This window comes from Oncorhynchus mykiss, chromosome 21, assembly GCF_013265735.2.
Source record: "Oncorhynchus mykiss isolate Arlee chromosome 21, USDA_OmykA_1.1, whole genome shotgun sequence".
Lineage (NCBI taxonomy): Eukaryota > Metazoa > Chordata > Actinopteri > Salmoniformes > Salmonidae > Oncorhynchus > Oncorhynchus mykiss.
The window spans coordinates 19,282,790-19,302,341 of record NC_048585.1 but is presented as its reverse complement, the minus strand read 5'-3'; the positions used below and the strand labels follow the sequence as shown (position 1 = coordinate 19,302,341).

General features: G+C 42.9%; 2 protein-coding genes across 11 annotated transcripts in view; both read left to right on the top strand.

Annotated features, from left to right (window-relative positions):
- The first annotated feature begins 90 nt into the window (after positions 1 to 90).
- On the top strand, positions 91 to 8,071 carry LOC110501019 (probable tubulin polyglutamylase TTLL1). Of its 6 annotated transcripts, none has more exons than XM_036957183.1 (12): positions 182 to 198; positions 306 to 385; positions 701 to 838; positions 1,287 to 1,495; positions 1,746 to 1,926; positions 2,229 to 2,366; positions 2,668 to 2,776; positions 2,935 to 3,078; positions 3,240 to 3,326; positions 4,564 to 4,727; positions 5,603 to 5,783; positions 6,304 to 6,442. In XM_036957183.1, exons 3-11 carry the CDS (start codon positions 726 to 728, stop codon positions 5,760 to 5,762), a joined length of 1,305 nt encoding a protein of 434 aa, XP_036813078.1. In that variant the 5' UTR covers positions 182 to 198; positions 306 to 385; positions 701 to 725; the 3' UTR covers positions 5,763 to 5,783; positions 6,304 to 6,442. The 6 variants fall into 6 exon arrangements, with proteins under 6 accessions (XP_036813080.1, XP_036813077.1, XP_036813078.1 ...); XM_036957184.1 differs by having other exon boundaries at positions 697 to 838; XM_036957185.1 differs by having other exon boundaries at positions 91 to 385; positions 709 to 838.
- A 176-nt stretch (positions 8,072 to 8,247) lies between these two features.
- The window catches only part of LOC110501018 (protein kinase C and casein kinase substrate in neurons protein 2), a 37,935-nt gene continuing 26,630 nt past the window's right edge, over positions 8,248 to 19,552 (top strand). For 4 of the 5 annotated variants that reach the window (XM_036957180.1, XM_036957178.1, XM_036957179.1 and 1 more), the window contains exon 1: positions 8,383 to 8,455. The gene's annotated coding sequence lies outside the window, so the exon portion shown is untranslated. The other variant, XM_036957177.1, reaches the window with a different exon arrangement.

The following is a 19,552-nucleotide window of genomic DNA, read 5'->3' as shown; positions in this document are numbered from 1 at the left end:
ATGCTAAAAATTGGACCATGTGCATTTAGCGCCACCCTGTGGTGGAACATAGCGGGGAATATTTGACAGTTCGACGCGTCGTCGGTTGCTAGGTTATTCACCCGGAAGAGCACGGTATTCATCTTCCAGCTGACTGGGATGGATCGATAAATCAAGATAAGAGATAACTATCATCCACCCTTTTAGCAGATTACATGGGTGAAGTCAATAAATTGAGGATTTCTCCTTTATAATTTGCATTAAATTCCCCTTGAAGGCGATTGAACCAGACATCACGATTGGATGAAAATCATTATCCTTTGCAGGTGTCTCAGGCAGGGTGGATCCAGCTAGCTGGGGCTGGTGACCGGTGGTCTGACAAGAAGATTAGAAGATCGATTTCCAGGTAGCTAACTAAAACTGTTATTTGGTGTGGAAGGATACATAGATACTTAGCTAGCTGACATAACGCGATTGTGTCCAATGCTTTACAGGACACCAAAATGCTACCAAAAGATAGTTGTGAATATAGCACATTAATTCAGTGTTTTTGCGAGATAGCTAACTGCAGTGGCTCATCATGGGCAAAACAATAGACTATTAACGTTAGTTATACCTATGTTTATTACACGTGCTAAGCTCATCTGTGCGTGTGTGTTTGTGCTTGCATTGGTGTGTGTTTCTCTCTGTGTGTGTGTGTGTGTTTGTGTGTGTGAGAGAGAGAGAGAGAGATACTAGGAGGAACCATGGCTAATAAGGTGAAATGGGTGACCGACATTGAGAAGTCCGTACTCATCAACAACTTTGAGAAGAGAGGATGGACTCAGGTCACAGAGAACGAGGACTGGAACTTCTACTGGTAGGCTTTCATTAGAGCTATGGAGCTTTCTCTGAGTGACAATACACAGTGGGTGCTTATGAATACCAGTGTAGCACATACAGAGATCAGGGTCGTGTTCAGTGGGCACAAAACGGGAGAGAAGAATGCTTTGAAACAGGCGTTACTACTTGGTCTTGTCCAATAAAAACACTCACCTTCTTTTTTTAAAGTTTTCTATTATTTGTGCCTACTGAACACAGCCCAGGACAACATAAAAAAACGGTTTAAAACAATTATTTCGATATTCGTTCAGGGGTAAATTAGACAAATTGCAAGGGTGTGTAACTGTAAATAACAGATAATGTCATTCAGAAAAACAGAAATTCCTGATTAATCACAAAAATCCCATCCCTGACTGACTACCCCCCGCGAATCTCCATCAGTCTTGGAGAAACTCTGTTTATGATCCGTCTATGCCTCCCTATAGGATGAGCGTCCAGACCATCCGGAACGTGTTCAGTGTGGACACGGGTTACCGTCTCTCGGACGAGCAGATGGTCAACCACTTCCCCAACCACTACGAGCTGACCAGGAAGGACCTGATGATCAAGAACATCAAACGCTACCGCAAAGATATGGAGAAGGAGGGAAGCCCGCTGGCCGAGAAAGACGAAAACGGGAAATACCTTTATTTAGGTGGCAGTTATGAGCTTTCGCGTACACGCACACTGCTTACTTACTGTATATGTAAATAAATGTGGATGTAAGATACATTTCAATTTCAGTTGCACCTGCTACAAGGGGCTCTGACTAGAAGTGGCCTTGGGCTATAACAGAGCTAAACTCACTCATTATTTTGTGCTGTTAAACAAATGTCATCAATACTGTCCTTTCTTATTTCTCTGCGTTTTTATACTCCCTCTCTCCCTGTCTGGTTGTGACCCAGACTTTGTGCCGGTGACGTTCATGCTTCCGGCGGATTATAATCTGTTTGTGGAGGAGTTCCGTAAGAGTCCTTCCAGCACGTGGATAATGAAGCCGTGTGGGAAGGCTCAGGGAAAAGGCATTTTCCTCATCAACAAACTTTCCCAGATCAAGAAGTGGTCTCGAGACAGCCGTACCTCCACGTGAGTGCTGACACACACACACACACACACACACACACACACACACACACACACACACACACACACACACACACACACACACACACACACACACACACCTCTACTAACTACTGATAAACATGTCCTGTGTGTGGCTGCCAAAGGTGAGTCTTTGCTTGCATTTGCATTGTTCACAGTCAGTCTTATGTCATCAAGGTAGTATTACCCCACTACTCTGGAATCTGCTGTTCTCAACAACGTTGTCCATAGATTAGATGTCCATAGATAAATGACTGATGCTCTGTTTCCTTTGTGTTTGCTAGGTTTGTAGCGGCCTCAAGTGGCAAGGAGGCCTATGTCATCTCTCTGTACATCGACAACCCACTGCTGATCGGAGGCAAGAAGTTTGACCTGCGTCTCTATGTGTTGGTTACCACCTATCGACCTCTCAAGTGTTACATGTAGGTTTATGATTAACCTAAAGCCTACAGCCCGGGTTCATTTCCCTCAAGTCCTACCGCTCTGAAATGACTGGATAGGTGATAGGTAATAGATAGATAATAACTTAATTGTCCCTATACTAACAGAAACATAGACAGTATTTTACATATAATGCAAATACATCATTATAAACAGTGCAGTATGCATATACGTTTTCATAATTCTGTAAAACATTAAAGGATATTGCCACTAGGATAAATGATAACTTCAGCATTTGATCAGATTAGTATTTGACCATTTGGACCTTTGTGTTGCTTCCAGGTATAAACTGGGTTTCTGCCGGTTTTGCACAGTGAAGTACACCCCCAGCACTAGTGAACTGGACAACATGTTTGTGCACCTGACCAATGTGGCCATTCAGAGACATGGGGTAAGTGTGTGTGTGTGTGTGTGTGTTTTCAAGACAGATAACACATACACAACACACCAAATGGGCCTAAAACAGGCAGAAATGTCTCCTACATAAATATATGAGTTTCTGTGTGTATATATTTCTACGTGTGTACAATACATCTATACACGTTGCAGGATGACTATAACCATGTCCACGGTGGGAAGTGGACGGTCAGTAACCTGCGTCTGTACCTGGAGAGCACCAGGGGGAAGGAGGTGACCAGCCGACTGTTTGACCAGATCCACTGGATCATGGTGCAGTCCCTAAAGGCTGTCGCTGTGAGTGGTCACACACACATACTGAAACAAAAACGTGTTCCCCATTTTATCCCTGCTGTGTTGCAGCTGGTCTTCCCTTTTTCACTCCTGTCCCACACACTCAACGCACTAACTTCCCTTTCCCCTCTAAACCCTCCCTCTCCCTCTCTCTCACTTCACAGCCCGTCATGAACAATGATAAACATTGCTTTGAGTGTTATGGATATGACATCATCATCGATGACAAGCTGAAGCCATGGCTCATTGAGGTGAGGCGCCCACCCACACACACACTGTAATTACATGACATAGGCAAAAATAACGTGAAGTAAAAAAGTCTCTCTTATTGTGAACACACTATACTTTTGCTCACTAATTCTTGTTCCTACTAAGATGACCTTGTGTCAAAATGTTTTCTTTGTTCTGCATTGTTTGTGAAGGGAAACCAGTGCTGCGTTCCTTTCTCTGTCTATCAAGTTTAATGTCCTTAGGGTTGACTTTTCTCTCTCTCTGTGTGTGTGAGTGTTTGTATATGTGTGTGTGTGTGTTTGTGTCTGAGGTGTGTGTTTGTGTCTGAGGTGTTTGACTAAAACCTGCTCACGGCAATGTACAGGAAACAAACAGTACTCTGGTTCACCAGCAGTTATGTATGTTTTTAGGATTTAGGAATGTCACAATGAAACAATTGTCTGTTGATATGACTTTGTAAACTCCTTCAATCTTCTCTATCTGCCATTGTTTGCATACTGAGTTGTTTACTTTCTATTGGTTTCTCACTGTGAATGTCTGGCTGAGTACATGAAGTCAAACATTCTCAGAGGGTCCTAGAGGAATTCAACTTTTGACTTGAACAGGAATAAAAACGGATCTATTTTGGTAGATTGTTTAAGTTTCCCTGGTCCCATATTCACTAAGTGTCTCTGTGTGTAGCAGTGCTGATCCGCTGTGAGATCCTCTGGTACAGCCACCCGGGGCAGAATAGCCGGCATGCCTATGCCAAGCCCTCATTAATGTGTATTGTAGAATAACAGCTGAGGAACCAACCTGCAGCAGTCTCTCAGTCTGCAAGGGCTGGGAAACAAGGGAGTGATTCCAACCAAGCTGTGTGTGTGTGTGTGTGTGTGTGTGTCTTTCTGGGATTGATCTCTATTTTTCTCTCTCTTAGTTGTCCATGTGGGTGTCTGTGTGCCAGTATATTTACAACCCACACCCACCTCTGCTGCTATTACATTGTCCATGTGGTACATTTCCTGCCTGATAAGCAGCTCCCAGTTCCTATGGGGACCGATAGGAAATGAAAACAGTGAAATAGTGAGGTCATTCCTGCCTGTTACTAGTCTCCAGTACTTTGTACTCTACTCATACTCAGGACAGAACTTTCCATGCTGGCCCGTGTGTACATAATGACTAATGCTTATCCTGACCTGTGCTCTCTGCTGTGTGTGTGTGTGTGTGTGTGTGTGTGTGTGTGTGTGTGTGTGTGTCTATTCCGCGTCTATCCTCCAGGTCAACGCTTCTCCGTCGCTCACCTCCAGCACAGCCAATGACCGGATCCTGAAGTACAATCTGATCAATGACACTCTCAACATCGTCACACCCAACGGGGACATTCCCGACTGCCGCTGGAACCGCAGCCCACCCCGAGAGGCCCTGGGCAACTACCAAGTCCTGTGAGTGACAGCCCCCTCCTCCTATCACAGCGCTCGAGGGAGAAAACAGGCCTGGGGCGTGTTCAGCAGGACGCAGCGTTTTGGAATATTTAGATAGAAATATGCTATGCTTCTCTGACATGTAGAATAAGGAATCAAGTCGGATCTAATCATGGCATTTCTATCTGCAGCATTTGACTACGGAACGTGGCCCAGGGTAAAAAGAAACAACACTATTTGTTTCAAAAAATCTAATTCCGGAGTGCCAGATGGGCAGGGTTTGACGTTTTAAAACTATTGGTCCATCAAGCCAGGATTAACGGTTAGAGAAAATACCTCTAACCGTGAACTGATTTAGGATCAGATGAACTGAAACAAGCCATCTACGATTCACCGCATAGCAGCTTCTAGTCATTGTTGCTAGCTATCTGACCGATCAGAATGACAACACACAGCCTTTTACCTCAGAGTTACATTTGTGTTGTGATGTTATCAATATATTGTCTTTATACTTCCTATATCTGGCATCTTTACTTATTTTATGAGTTGGAGAACACTTTGGGAGGGATCTTAGACCATTCCTACATACACAATCCACAGCAGGTTGGTGGCACTATAATTGGGGAGAACGAGCTCTTGGTAATGGCTGGAGCAGAATGAGTGAAATGGTATCAAATCCATCAAACACATGGTTTCTATTTATTCTGTTCGGGTGTTATTATGAGCCGTCCTCCCCTCAGCAGCCTCCACTGACAGAATCCTTCCAGATCCTTGATATGCTTCGTCTGCGCTTATAGACTGCCCTCTTCAATTCAAACCACAGCTTTTCAATAGGTTTCTACTTTTGATTTTGGGGCCAATTAACAATTTCTTTGTATATTTTGATGTGTGCTTAGGGTTATTGTCTTGCTTGAAGATCCACTTGCGGCCAAGTTTCGGCCTCCTGGCAGAGGCAACCATGTTTTTGTCAATAATATCCTGATACTGGGTAAAGTTCATGATGCCGTTGACATTAACAAGGACCCCACGACCAGTGGAAGCAAAATAGCCCCATAAGATACACCACCAAACTTTACAGTAGGTACAGGGTTATTTTCTGCTCATGCATTCTCATGTCGACGCCAAACCCACCACTGGTGTGCGTGGCCAAATATCTATATTTTTGATCATCTTTATCGAGGGTGTCAATCATTTCGTACCCCACTGTAGCTCTTACCAGTACTCTGTCTTAAACATACACTCTTAGAAAAAAAGGTGATATCTAGGACCTAAAACTGTTCTTTGGCTATCCACATAGTAGAACCCTTTGAAGAACCCTTGGAACACAAAATAGTTCTACCTAGAACCAAAAAAGGTTCTACCTGGAATCAAAAAAAGGTTCTACTATGGGGGCAGCCGAAGAACCCTTTTGGAAGCCTTTTTTCTAAGAGTGTACTCTCTCTCTCTATCCTCTGTCTCTCTCTCTCTTCCCCTCCCTTCCTGCCTCCGTCTCTCTCTCACTCACCACTATCTCCCTCCCTGCCTCTCTCTGTCTTCCCCTCCGTCCCTGCCTCTCTCTCTCTCCCTGCTGCCCTCCCTCTATCTCTCCCTTCCTCAGGTACGATGAGGAGCAGGCGCTGAGCGAGAATGCAGAACGCGACCTACGGAGTCGCTCAGGCCAGTCGCTGGGGTCTAAGGGAACGGCGAAGGTGGGCACCGGGCCTCGCCCAGCTGCCGCCACCTGGAAGTGAGGTGGCAATGTCCAACGCCTCACTGTCCCTTCACTGATCTCTCAGTGACCTGTCGTTGCTCTTCCTGTGTCATTCATGGGGTAAAGGGGGTCGGGGGCAAGGGACGACCCAAACAGAGGGATGGAAGGATGACAGGGAGGGAGGGAGAGGACCCAGTAAGCTCTGAGGACCCTGCCATGCATCACAAGCAAGGACACGTGTGTGTCTGTAAAGAAAGGGTCACACACGCACTCACGTTTATCAGAAGCTCTGTATAATACACTAAATAATAGCATTTATCAACCTTTTATATAGCAATGGGAGGGGGACGTTCTCAGATGACTGTTAGAGGATTTCAATCAATGCACCTGTTTGAATAATGTTTACATATATTGTCGTGGAATTGTTTTAATTGAATGTTTTTTATGTTTTCAAGCAGAAAATTTGCTAGGTTAAGACACATTGACTTGTGTAATTATTCTGTTCATGTCTGAAAACCGACAGGTTTCACCTCTTTATTCTGAAATGCATGACCCGAAAAGCATTTGCTATATGTTGACTGTATAAAACATAGTGTAATGGACAATGCTAACAACAAACGAAAGTGAGCTTTGGAGCGTTTGCTTTCCAAGCCACTGGAGTAGGCTATAAGGCTACAGTATGCATAGGACAGTCAATGTTTTGGAATTACTTTTATAAAACTGAGAGACTTGTTCAATGTTTGGTTATACAACTTTACTTTTGAGTTGTTACTCATAAGTTCAACTTTGGGATAAAGAAATGCTTTCACAGTTAAATATCTGGATATAAAGTGATGAGGTCAGCTCTTCAAACGTTGAAGTACCTATAATTTTGTGTTGTGGATGACATTGCCATGCCAACAAATATTTTCCTGTGGTGTGACCTTGGAGGGGTGACCTCGAAACCAGGTTGCGTCCCAAAGGGCACCCTATTACCTATGGGCCCTGGTTAAAAGTAGTGCACTATATAGGGAATAGGGTGCCATTTGAGACACTGACCAGCACACCCTTGGTCTGCCTGTGTGTTTAAGATAATCCCATTCTGGTCACAGTGTGTGGTCACCTCGAGCGGTTGGCATACAAGAGACTAAAGCTGAAGTGGGTACTGAGCTACAACAGACTGAACCATCTGATTGTGTGAAAGTGAACATGATGTAATAACCCATAGAATATCTTTATTCATTTCTTATATACAGTACCATACATCCCACCCCACCTCACTGTGGTCCCCAGAGTTGTTAAAGGGATAGTTCACCCAAAGGAAACCAATATGTCATTTGGGTGAATTATCACTTTAACAGTCACCATTAGGTTTTGCCTTTAATGATGTGGACTTTTTTGTATAGAAGACTGTACCATGTTTTATATATACTAATATGGTGCTGCTGCCTTTGTCTTACAGATGGATTTAGTACACAATACACTGTTACATTAAAATAACGTATGTACTTTTGACCCTATTTGGTTATGCATTTCATGTCATCCTTTTACCCTCATTCTTTGTTGCAATTATATATTTTTTATATACATGTACTGAATATAGGAATTATAACATGCAATGTTTTTGGTTTTTAAATGTATTAATAATTCCTGGTGCCTCAAATGTCTGCATGTAATAAATCCAATTAAACAATGGGGGATTTGTGTAAATCTCTATTTTTAGGGGTCACCTGTGTGCATTAGACAGACTCCCACACCTAACACGGACTGTGTCAGAGCACTCTGAATTTGAGAGGGGTCACATTTCCCCATCCCTCAACTGTATACCAAAACAAGTGGCAGGGCTGCCGTTTTGCTAAACAATATCAGTTGCCATATATTAATTTTGTTTGCGGTTCTTGAAATTTCTTGAAATGAGAACTATTATTTTGAAGGTTTTTTATTTTGCATACCGGAAGAGATGGTGGGTGCGTTGATGCTGCGGCTCCTGTTGCTGGTAAGAAAAAAAACTGGTAAAAGGTTAGCCAGCTAAATACAGCTAATTTATTCGCGTCTCTCAAGAGGAGCGGAACTCTTCAAGGTAAACTGATAGCATGTCCAGCTATATCTAACACCTATTTTGTTCATTTGGAACTTTGGATTTTAAACTTTACAGCAACTGTACGAAAGTTTTTCTATGTAACATTACCAGAAGCAAGCTATTTAGCTAACGTTAGCCACTACTATTCAACCAGCTGGAAGGTGGGGTATGAAACAGCTAAGTTAACGTTAGCTAGCTAACGAACTATGGTTGACATAACAGTACGGTCGGTAGCTAGCTAACGTTAGATCTAACTAGTTAATGTTACTTGTTATGGGTCCTGGTAGAAGGCTGCCTAGTTAGTTAGGTAGCTTACTAACGTTAACGTCAGCTAATGATTTAGTTAACTAGCAATGTTTAAGATAGCCCGCTACCTAGTCCTAGTAAACTATTACTAGCATAATAGCCAATTGCTTACTTACGAGCTAGCTCCCTAACTAGGGAACTAACATATTGGGTCGGGAGTATTTTGTTAGGCTATATGTTTAGTTGGCTCAAGATCTGTCTCTGACTACAGCCCTTGCGTCGGTGACTGATGAAAGAAGGGCGGGGCAGGTTTCAGAAGTAACGATAACCCCGCTGTCATCTCATGCAGTCTAAATTCAGTCAACTAATCTCCACAAATGTTCTGTGTCTAGCGATCTTCTGTCACCGCTAGCTAGTTAATTTTCACTTTAAAACTGATTTATGAATTCAATCACTTTTTTAAAATTAACATAACCTTGGTTTGCACCTAATATAAATCATTGGTTCACACTAAATGGCCAAGTGGCACTGTCAAAATGTGTGATTTAAGTTTATAATCTGATTTTAAGAAGATGCATTTTAGAAATAGGAGTTTGACTTTCTCATTTGGCCAAATACTGATGACCCAAAACCTTCCCTTGAGAGAAGTGGAATGGGAGTTACTTTTTGGACCTGAATGCCAAAACATTCAGGAGATGGAGATTCTCAAAGTTGACTGGGCCATTTTGCATATCTGACCCGTTTTTGATATCATTTGAAAGCTTAAAAAACAGGGTTGTCAAACTATAGGATTTAAAGTACCATCCATCATCATCGTTATCATTCGTCACCTGGAAGTTGGAGTGGCATTGTACTCATTTTGTTTCTATGGTGACCGGGCCCTTAACATCATGCCAGCACAGCACATGGGCTTCCACAGGAAAGTGACTAGAAAGCTGCTCATATCTGTGATGTCACTTAATCCAGTATTTCCCCCCATTATGTGTCTCCCTCGGTTGGCACTTTAACATGGAAAATGCCTGTAAGAGTGGAACAAATGCCATTGTTTAAGCATGCCCCTTGGTCTAAGGTTTTTTGGGTAGGGTTGACTGCTGGTGGTGTCAGTGACTCAAAGTAGAGAGAATCTAGGCTACACACATTCATTGAGCACAGTTTTGAGCCTCTCAACATTGAGTTCTTGACTCTGATCCCCACTGGGGATGGTGTTTGCCATACAGAGAGGGCCCACTATAGCCCCCATTCTGTCATTGTGAGATCAACAGCAGCAATGCACAGCTTCATCACCAAGGAGGACAAGGTTGACTGACTGACACAGCGAAAAAAAACAATCCAAGTTTACAAACTATAGTTGCTATGGAAACACTTCGCTCCTCTAAAGTCGATTGTGTGCAAGTCAGAAGTTTACCCAATCTTTTAAGGATTTAGGGATTTATAAATATGGTGTCCCACTGTGAACTAACATAAGATGGTAGGGATGGCAGCCATAATTGCAAAATACATCTCGACACATGTTTATTTTAGGAAACAAAAGAAGGAAATGGAAACGGATATATTTTTCTAATGAAAAAAACGACCTCAGGACTACAGTAGAAGGACATTTGCTAATAGGCTGATGACCTAGTAGCAAAATTGTACCCTAGTCTTTACATTCCGTTGCCATGATAAGATTCTGAAGAAACAGTGCTAACATTCACCCTATGCAGGCCTGTGTCTATACTAAGGCCAGAGAGTAGAACCATAGAGATGACAAGTTTGGCCATTTCCATTTCAGCAAAATGACAGATAATTTTATGGCAGCCATGTTATCACCTCCTGGAAGATAGCAAATGGTAATCCTGAATTGTCACAATGATCCACTAAAACCCTACATCTGAACACTCCTCAAGAACCGATCATGCAATGCTCAGAGGCAGCAACAGGACATTCAGCATTGCGTCCCAATTCTCCACCCTTTTCCAAAAGTGTGCACTTACTAGCACACTTCCCAACATGGATTTAAAAGCATTGGAATGGTCAAAGCATTGGCTAGAGGGAGTTTCCACTGTTTAAAACATGAAGGGTGTTCAAGTCCTCACTTTGGGAGAAGGGTGGAGAATTGGGACTCAAGCCAGGGGCTTCTAATCAGGGTTCATTTGGGGTTTAGTGTATACATGTAGTCTTACTTGTACAATGTACCATTCCACATTTGTGATATCTCCTACTACAGCCATAAGGCTTGTTCTGAGGCCTTATGTATCAAGGGTCTCAGAGTAGGAGTGCTGATTTGCATAGGTAGCCTTGCACGAGTCTTGGTACACCCCCTGGACAGGATGCCAGTCTATCGCAGTGCCTTACCCCCAATCTATCTCCTTAACGCTGAGTGCCAAGCGTAGACGCATTGGGTCCCATTTTACAGTCTTTGGTATAACTCAATCAAACTACCAACCTTCCAATCTCAGGGCGAACACTCTTACCACAAAGCCACTGAGTTGGTTGGGGAGCACTGATTTAAGGATCAGTTTAATTCTTAATAATAAATCATACATGGACAGGGGGAACCTGATCATAGATCAGCAGCGCTCCTACTAGGACCTGGACCTCACTCTGGCGTCTGTGTTCTTCTTTCTTCTCTTTTAACTTTACACCCAAAAGAGAGGAAGTGTTGTTTTCCTGGTCAGGCCAAACTGTGTAACATCTGTGATTGGGGCTTCCCCTGCTCACATAGTCAGTGAGTCACTGGCAGACAACAAGGAAGTGTCTCTTTTTGTAACAGGGAGACTAATCAGACACAACACCCCTCCAAGGTAACTTGTTGCCATTGTGTGTTGAGGTAGGCTACCCTGGATCAGTGTAGGGCTGTGACGATATCAGTATTGTGACATTGTTTCCATGGAAAACATGAAGCAGCCCAAACTCTTTGGTCTGTTAAAGTTGATGTATGCAACATATTGTGTTCTATAACTTGGAAAATAAATGTGACTCTGGATGACAACATAATGATGTTTGTTTCCAACAATAGGGATGTTTTCCTGAATAAGTCAAATCTGCCTTGTGTTTTGTTTCCTTGCCACAATAGCAACGAGTATCTCGATACTGGTATTGTCCTGACCCTATATCTGTGTTTGTTTTTCATCTTATAATGGGTTAGGTTAGCGCAAACTAGGGTGACTGATCAGAAATCTGAGTTTTTAATGGCAGAATGGGCAGGGAGATGTGATGATGTCAAATTCTTATCTCATGCGATGCCCTGCATTGTGGTGTTGCAGTCTGGTGTGTATGTGTGTGAACTCCGTTTCAGGGACAGGAGCAGAGAACAGAGTATGTATGTCTCTAAATACACACCACTCTCATTGTGTGAGAGGTGCTTATTTATAAGGGCATGATTGTGAGATCTGTCTGGGGCTGTGTTTGAGAACTCACTCACACACACACCTTGCTCGAGGACAGACATGCTTGGGCATGACATGCTTGTGAGCTTCGCTTTATTGCCCTGCAGTGGTGTTATGAACAGATCAACATCCTAACATGTGTACCCCACTGTCCCTGTCTCCTTTCTCTTTTATAGATTTCTATTAGAGCACTGTCTGTCTCTCTGGGGCTGCTAAAGAGTACAGACCTGAAGCTATAAATAGTGGAATGGACAGGGTCTGTTTGCCAGGATTGTGTGGCTGAGTTCAGACCAGTAACCAGTAGTACAATGCCCTGAGCCCAGAGTTGCCTAAGAGCATTCCAGCACTGTCCGTCTTACCGCAAACTGCTATCTGTGGAGAGTCGTCAACTTCAGAAATAGAATAGAAAATAATTGAAGCCCACTCATAGACGGTAGGCTATGTTTAGCCCTCCACCCATGTCATTTAGCCAACACTGAGGATCCTCTCTATTTAGACTTAAAGCCTACCAGTCATCTCCCACATCACATTGTTACTAACTCTCTCGTTCATTTTATTATGCTCTTGTTCTCTTATTTTTCCACGTTCTCTCTCACTGTCTCTGTATCTCACTGTCTCTGAATCTCACTGTCTCTGTATCTCACTGTCTCTGTATCTCACTGTCTAGCTCTCTGTCTCTGTGGTAAAGGTCAGTGGAGTCTCATGTCATGCTTCTGTTCTGGGTGCAGCAGGGCTGTAGTGTGTCATGACTCAGGCCCCTCCAGTCTCAGGCTCCTCAGTGCTGCTGTTCATTGGTCATGTGTATTCAGTTACTCCCTGGGTGACCCATCTCTGTCTCACTAACTCTGGAAACCTGTGTTTCTATGTGCAGCTGACAGCTGTCCAATCCGAGGGGGCCCTGTATCCCTTGATGTTGGTTCATATAACCCCAGCCGGCCCAGTTCTGGAGCTAGTGGGTTTCTGTGTTTTCTCAACACGCCAGGAGACACACACACACACACCGCATACTATGCCTATACCCCACGTAGCCTAATGCATTGCTGCCTATACCCCACGTAGCCTGATGCATTGCTGCCTATACCCCACGCAGGCTGATGCATTGCTGCCTATACCCCACGTAGCCTGACACATTGCTGCCTATACCCCACGTAGCCTAATGTATTGCTGCCTATACCCCACGTAGCCTGATGCATTGCTGCCTATACCCCACGTAGCCTAATGTATTGCTGCCTATACCCCACGTAGCCTGATGCATTGCTGCCTATACCCCACGTAGCCTGACGCATTGCTGCCTATACCCCACGTAGCCTAATGCATTACTGCCTATACCCCACGTAGCCTGATGCATTGCTGCCCATACCCCACGCAGCCTTATTTAAAAAAATAAATTATTATTTCACCTTTATTTAACCAGGTAGGCAAGTTGAGAACAAGTTCTTATTTACAATTGCGACCTGGCCAAGATAAAGCAAAGCAGTTCGACACATACAACGACACATGGAGTAAAACAAACATACAGTCAATAATACAGTATAAACAAGTCTATATACGATGTGAGCAAATGAGGTGAGATAAGGGAGGTAAAGGCAAAAAAAGGCCATGGTGGCGAAGTAAATACAATATAGCAAGTAAAACACTGGAATGGTAGATTTGCAATGGAAGAATGTGCAAAGTAGAAATAAAAATAATGGGGTGCAAAGGAGCAAAATAAATTAATTAATTAAATACAGTAGGGAACGAGGTAGTTGTTTGGGCTAAATTATAGGTGGGCTATGTACAGGTGCAGTAATCTGTGAGCTGCTCTGACAGTTGGTGCTTAAAGCTAGTGAGGGAGATAAGTGTTTCCTGATTCAGAGATTTTTGTAGTTCGTTCCAGTCATTGGCAGCAGAGAACTGGAAGGAGAGGCGGCCAAAGAAATCATTGTTTTTTTGGGGTGACTAGAGAGATATACCTGCTGGAGCGTGTGCTATACCCCACGTAGCCTAACGCATTGTCCACTCTCGACAGTATGCAGTGTATGTCTATGCTGTGAGATTTGTTCAGTTTATCAGAAGCTATTGGACAATGTTGGAACTTGAAGTCTCTGCTGCTGGCATTTGCAGAATTGCACCATGCTTGGTACCCCTGGACTATAATTGTAGTAATATCTGAACATGAAATGACTGTTTGATCACCTCACACGTAAGCCTAGTTCCCTATTTCCTTCATCAAGAATTGAAACTTGAGCAGTTGGCCGTTTGGCGCGACGTCTTATCTGTGGCCTCGTTTGCAGGTGTTTGAAGACCACCACTCCTAATTCTATTCTCAGAAGGATACACACACACACAGAGAGAGAGAGAGACACACAAATCCTATACCCTTTACAGACAGACTTTACATTGCATGTAAAAATACATTTTTTAGAGCCTAATACATTATTGCCGGGACAAACCTTTTATATCTCCTGTGCACATGCCGGCAAGTTTAGGAGTGGCAGTAGACATGGGCTGATGTGGGTGGTCGTCTATTTGAATAAATCCATTGAATATACACCATTACAAAGCCTACACTGGATTTAGACTACATTATTGCGTGGTAAATGTTTCTGATCAGTGATAGATGAGTAAACAAATAGATGAGCTACACCACCTCCAATTATTTTCCCAGTCAGAGAATAAACCATATATAGCATACAGGGGGAGATTCAATGATACAAAATCACATTGATTAAGACAAGTCACAGGCTTTAGGTCTGGAGTTGGCCTAGGTTACTAAGCAACTGAAAAGGAAGAGCAAAACAATCTGCTTGTTAAGCTACATAACATGCTGGCAAAATGTTCTGATCAGCGATAGTAAATGAGGCAACTAGACAAGATGATCATGAGTAGCCCTCACCTCAATTTAGCATTTCACCAGCCTAATTGTAGCCTAACCAATATCCAAATGGAGATTCAGTGAAAAGAAAATCAGACATTGATAGATTTTATCAATACAAGTCCTCACGCTTGTCTCAAAGCAAGGTAAAACGGTCCTGAAATAGTTGAACACACACGGGTAGGCTATTGCTTCAAATGTATTGTAACAATTGGATGACTTTGGGACTATCAGTAAGCAACCATTTGATGCATTCAATTGCCCTAGCCTATTTTATTCCAATATTTTGGTCATTCAATGATATTTATTCCCACAGTAATTTTTTATGTATCCATCCGGTTGTGGTTAAGAAAACAGTGCATGCGGTGGGCTATGCGTAGAGATGGGTGGAGTGACATGCCTCAAAGTTTACAACTGGCAGGAGGATAGCAGTAACGGGCGCTGCCTAGCAACCATCAAGAGCTTAGGAGCGTAGTGTGTGCCAATGCTTCCTCGGCATTACTTCTACATTTCATACCAGGCCGTAGATAGACCTTTACCTTAATCATGACACTGTCGGTTGGCAGAAATAAAAGTAGAGGCTTTGTCGCCGGCAATGTCGGCAAAAAGTTGTCGGGAAAACGTCTTGGTTTGAAAGGTGAACTAGATAGCTTATTCTTTCTGTTCCTCTTTCTCTTTATCCCCTCCCTCTGTTTTGTATTTTGTGGCCGGTGTGTGTATGCCTAGTTGCCTAGAGAAGCAGAGGGGACTTCAGACTCTGCGCAGTCTGCCAGGAACAACACTAGGGGCCTAATTCCATTTTTGCTCTCTACCCCTGAAGGATTCAAATGAATTAATTGCTTCCATGGTCATGCAATAGCTTTTATAGTTCTTCAGTTAAAAAACATTTCAATTAGGCTCAATCCATGTAGGCCAATTTCCGTCAGTGTAAGGTGTCTTTCATAACAGAGGACAAAACAGAAAAAATGTCTGCTCAAACTGCAGTTCCTCACAATAAAATGACAGCTCTTAATAAAGTTTAAAAGCGAAGATGTCCTCTAGCCCACACTTGAACCAATTCATTGTTTTTCATTCCTTCGGTCCGTAAAAGTAATGGGGTGTGAACTTGTACATGATTAGGATCCCGATTAGCTGTTGCACATGCAGCGAAAACAGGTTTGATTTTTTTTGTGCTAAATGATTCAAAATAAAAGGACACCTTATTTACATAAGTATTCAGACCCTTTGCTATAAGACTCAGAATTGAGCTCCGGTGCATCCTGCTTCCATTGATCATCCTTGAGATGTTTCTACAACTTGACGGAAGTCCACCTGTGGTCAAATCTATTGATCGGATATGATTTGGAAAGGCACACACCTGTCTATATAAGGTCCCACAGTTGACAGTGCATGTCAGAGCAAAAACCAAGCCATGAGGTCGAAGGAATTGTCCGTAGAGCTCCGAGACAGGATTGTGTCGAGGCACGGATCTGACAACGGGTAACAAAAAATGTCTGCAGCATTCAAGGTCCCCAAGAACACAGTGGCCTCCATAAATGGAAGAACTTTGGAACCACCAAGACTCTTCCTAGATCTGGCCACTTGGCCAAACTGAGCAATCGGGGGAGAAGGGCCTTGGTCAGGCAGGTGACCAAGAACCCAATGGTCACTCGGACAGCGCTTTGGAGTTCCTCTGTGGAGATGGGAGAGCCTTCCAGAAGGACAACCATCTCTGCAACACGCAACCAATCAGTCTATTAGTCCTAAAGAAATCTCAGACCATGACAAACAAGATTTTTTTGGTCTGATGAAACCAAGATGAAACTCTTTGGCCTGAATGCCATTCGTCACATCTGGAGGAAACCAGACACTTATCACCTGGCCAATACCATCCCTATGGGGAAACATGGTGGTAGCAGCATCATGCTGTGTAGATGTTTTTCAGCGGCAGGGACTGGGAGACTAGTCAGGATCGAGGGAAAGATGAATGGAGCAAAGTACAGAGAGATCCTTGATGAAAACCTGCTCCAGAATAGGCCAAAGGTTCACCTTCCTACAGGACAACGACCCTCAGCACAAAGCCCAAACTGATCTAACATTTCACTAAAACATAATTTTCAAACCTTTCTTACATTTGTATATGATCACAGGTGTTTCTCTATTATGCGTAGGAATAGTTGGAAACAGATTTCCAAAATGAGAATCACTTGGAGATTTCCTGCTGTTTTTATTATTTTATGTCCAACAATGAAAATTAATATTTATTTATTTTTGCTCAAAAATGTTTAGGGCAAATAAAACCACCCCTTGTGCCAAATTCAGTCCGTGGGCCACAAGTTGGGGAACCCTACTCCGTTTAGTTAATTTAGTTTAGTAAAAGAGAATATATATTTTATTGTTTCTCAGCACCTCTCTTCTTTCTAAAGATCTCATTTAACCCCTTACACTTGTGGAAATGGGCCTATGTGGATAGGGACGAATTGACATGTTTTTAGCAGAGGAACTGTAAATAATACACATGACCATGGAAGCAATTGAAAGAACACTTTAGAGATTATGGGGACTTTATCAGACCAATGTTGAGGACAACAGTTCATAAGACTGAATCCAAACTTTACACTGTTAATTTTATGTGCATTTTACGCTACTTCTCACAGCATTTGTTGTTAACAAAATCTGAAAAATTCATTCAGTAACAAGAATATTCATTGACATTTTGGAGTAGGTGCAAGATAAGAAGAACGATTAAGGGTTGAGTTAGGTTTAACTGGTGTCGCTAAATTGCCACACACCAAGCTATGCACAGTTCCTATGTAATTTCAGTGCACTTTTACTGAAAGATCCTTCAACTATAAGGTGCTTTTTTGAGCTCTCCCAGCTTTGCGTTTGAGGAACTGAAGCAAGTGCTCTTGCAGTTGTTTGTTTGGAACACAGCCATGCGTCCCCAACGTCACACTATTACTGTTTTACACAATCCAGAAACATTCCATTATAAATCGTAATCTGGGTCAGGTTGGCATCATTTGAAAGCTTATTCTACTGCCAACATGGTTAGCTAAGTTATAAAATATGATATTACAGTGTTAGGCTTTCAAAAGGCACTAAAGTGTAATTTTGGAGTCATGAGTGCATTCATGTGTGTGCTCCACACCTAATTTTCAAACACAGGCACGTTGTGTTCAGGACAACCCAGGGTATAACGCATGTCACCCTGTAACTGTGGATCAAATACAGGCTCATTGTGTTCAGGACAACCCAGGGTATAACGCATGTCACCCTGTAACTGTGGATCAAATACAGGCTCGTTGTGTTCAGGACAACCCAGGGTATAACGCATGTCACCCTGTAACTGTGGATCAAACACAGGCTCGTTGTGTTCAGGACAACCCAGGGTATAACGCATGTCACCCTGTAACTGTGGATCAAATATAGCGATCGTAAACGTTGACACTGTAAATTCCATGAGTTTGTGCACATTTGGACTGTTTTTTTATTATAATCCTCAACGTATCATCTTCCAGAAAACATCGACTCCTCTTGTTTTACCGCATTTCCCTCACTCAGACAACAACAAATGTGCAAATGTAGCCCAATTAGCAGGAGGGATGGGAGCATATTCTTGTCAAGAGCAGTGCTCAGTCTTATGGCTTGGGGGGTAGAAGCTGTCTTGGAACCTGTTGGTCTGTCCGATAACCGATGCTCTTGTACTGTTTGCTGGACGGTAGGAGAGTGAACAGTCTGGCTTGGGTGGCTGAACTCTTTGTCCATTTTTTGGGCCTTCCTCTGACTCTGCCTGATATAGAGGTCCTGGATGGCAGGGAGCTCAGCCTCAGTGATTTACTGGGCTGACCACACCACTCTCTAGCGCTTTACGGTCGAGGGTGATGCAGCCAGTCAATATGCTCTCTATGGTGCAGCTGTAGAACATCTGAGGGCCCATGTCAAGTCTTTTCAGCCTCCTGAGGTGGAAGAGGTGCTGTCGTAACCTCTTCACGACTGTGGGGGTGTATGTGGACCATATTAAGTCCTCAGTGATCTGGATGCCATGAATACATCTGACCATGATAACTGACCATCCAGTATTAACCCTAGAGTTCAGCTTCCTCAACTTGCTCAATTGTCACACCCTTTATACACAACTCCAGTTGAGGTTTAGGTCTGAAGAATGTTATGAACCAAATGTTGATAGTTAATCACCCATTCTGATACGGACACTCCTTGTAATAAGAGTCTGTGAGCTCTCACTGGCATTGGGTGCTGACACGTAGAGTGTGGAATCATCAGCATACATAGTAATTCTAGCTTCTTGTAAGACAAGTTGCAACTCATTTGTAGAAATAAAGAGTAACGGCCCAAGGCAACTGCCCTGCGGGACCCTGCGCTGATGTTGGAGAAGCTTCCAAGTTAAATTAAATAAGTAACTTTCCAACCAGGTGATGTAAAGCCATAACAAGTTACTTTTTTCAATAACAAATTATGATCAATAACATCAAAGGCTGCACTGAAATCTAACAAAATAGCTCCAACTATCATCTTATTATCTATTTATTTTAACCAATCAGTCATCTGAGTCAGTGCAGTACAAGTTGAGTGTCCTTCTCTATATGCATGCTGAATCAGTAGTTAACTTGTTCTCTGAAAAATAGCCTT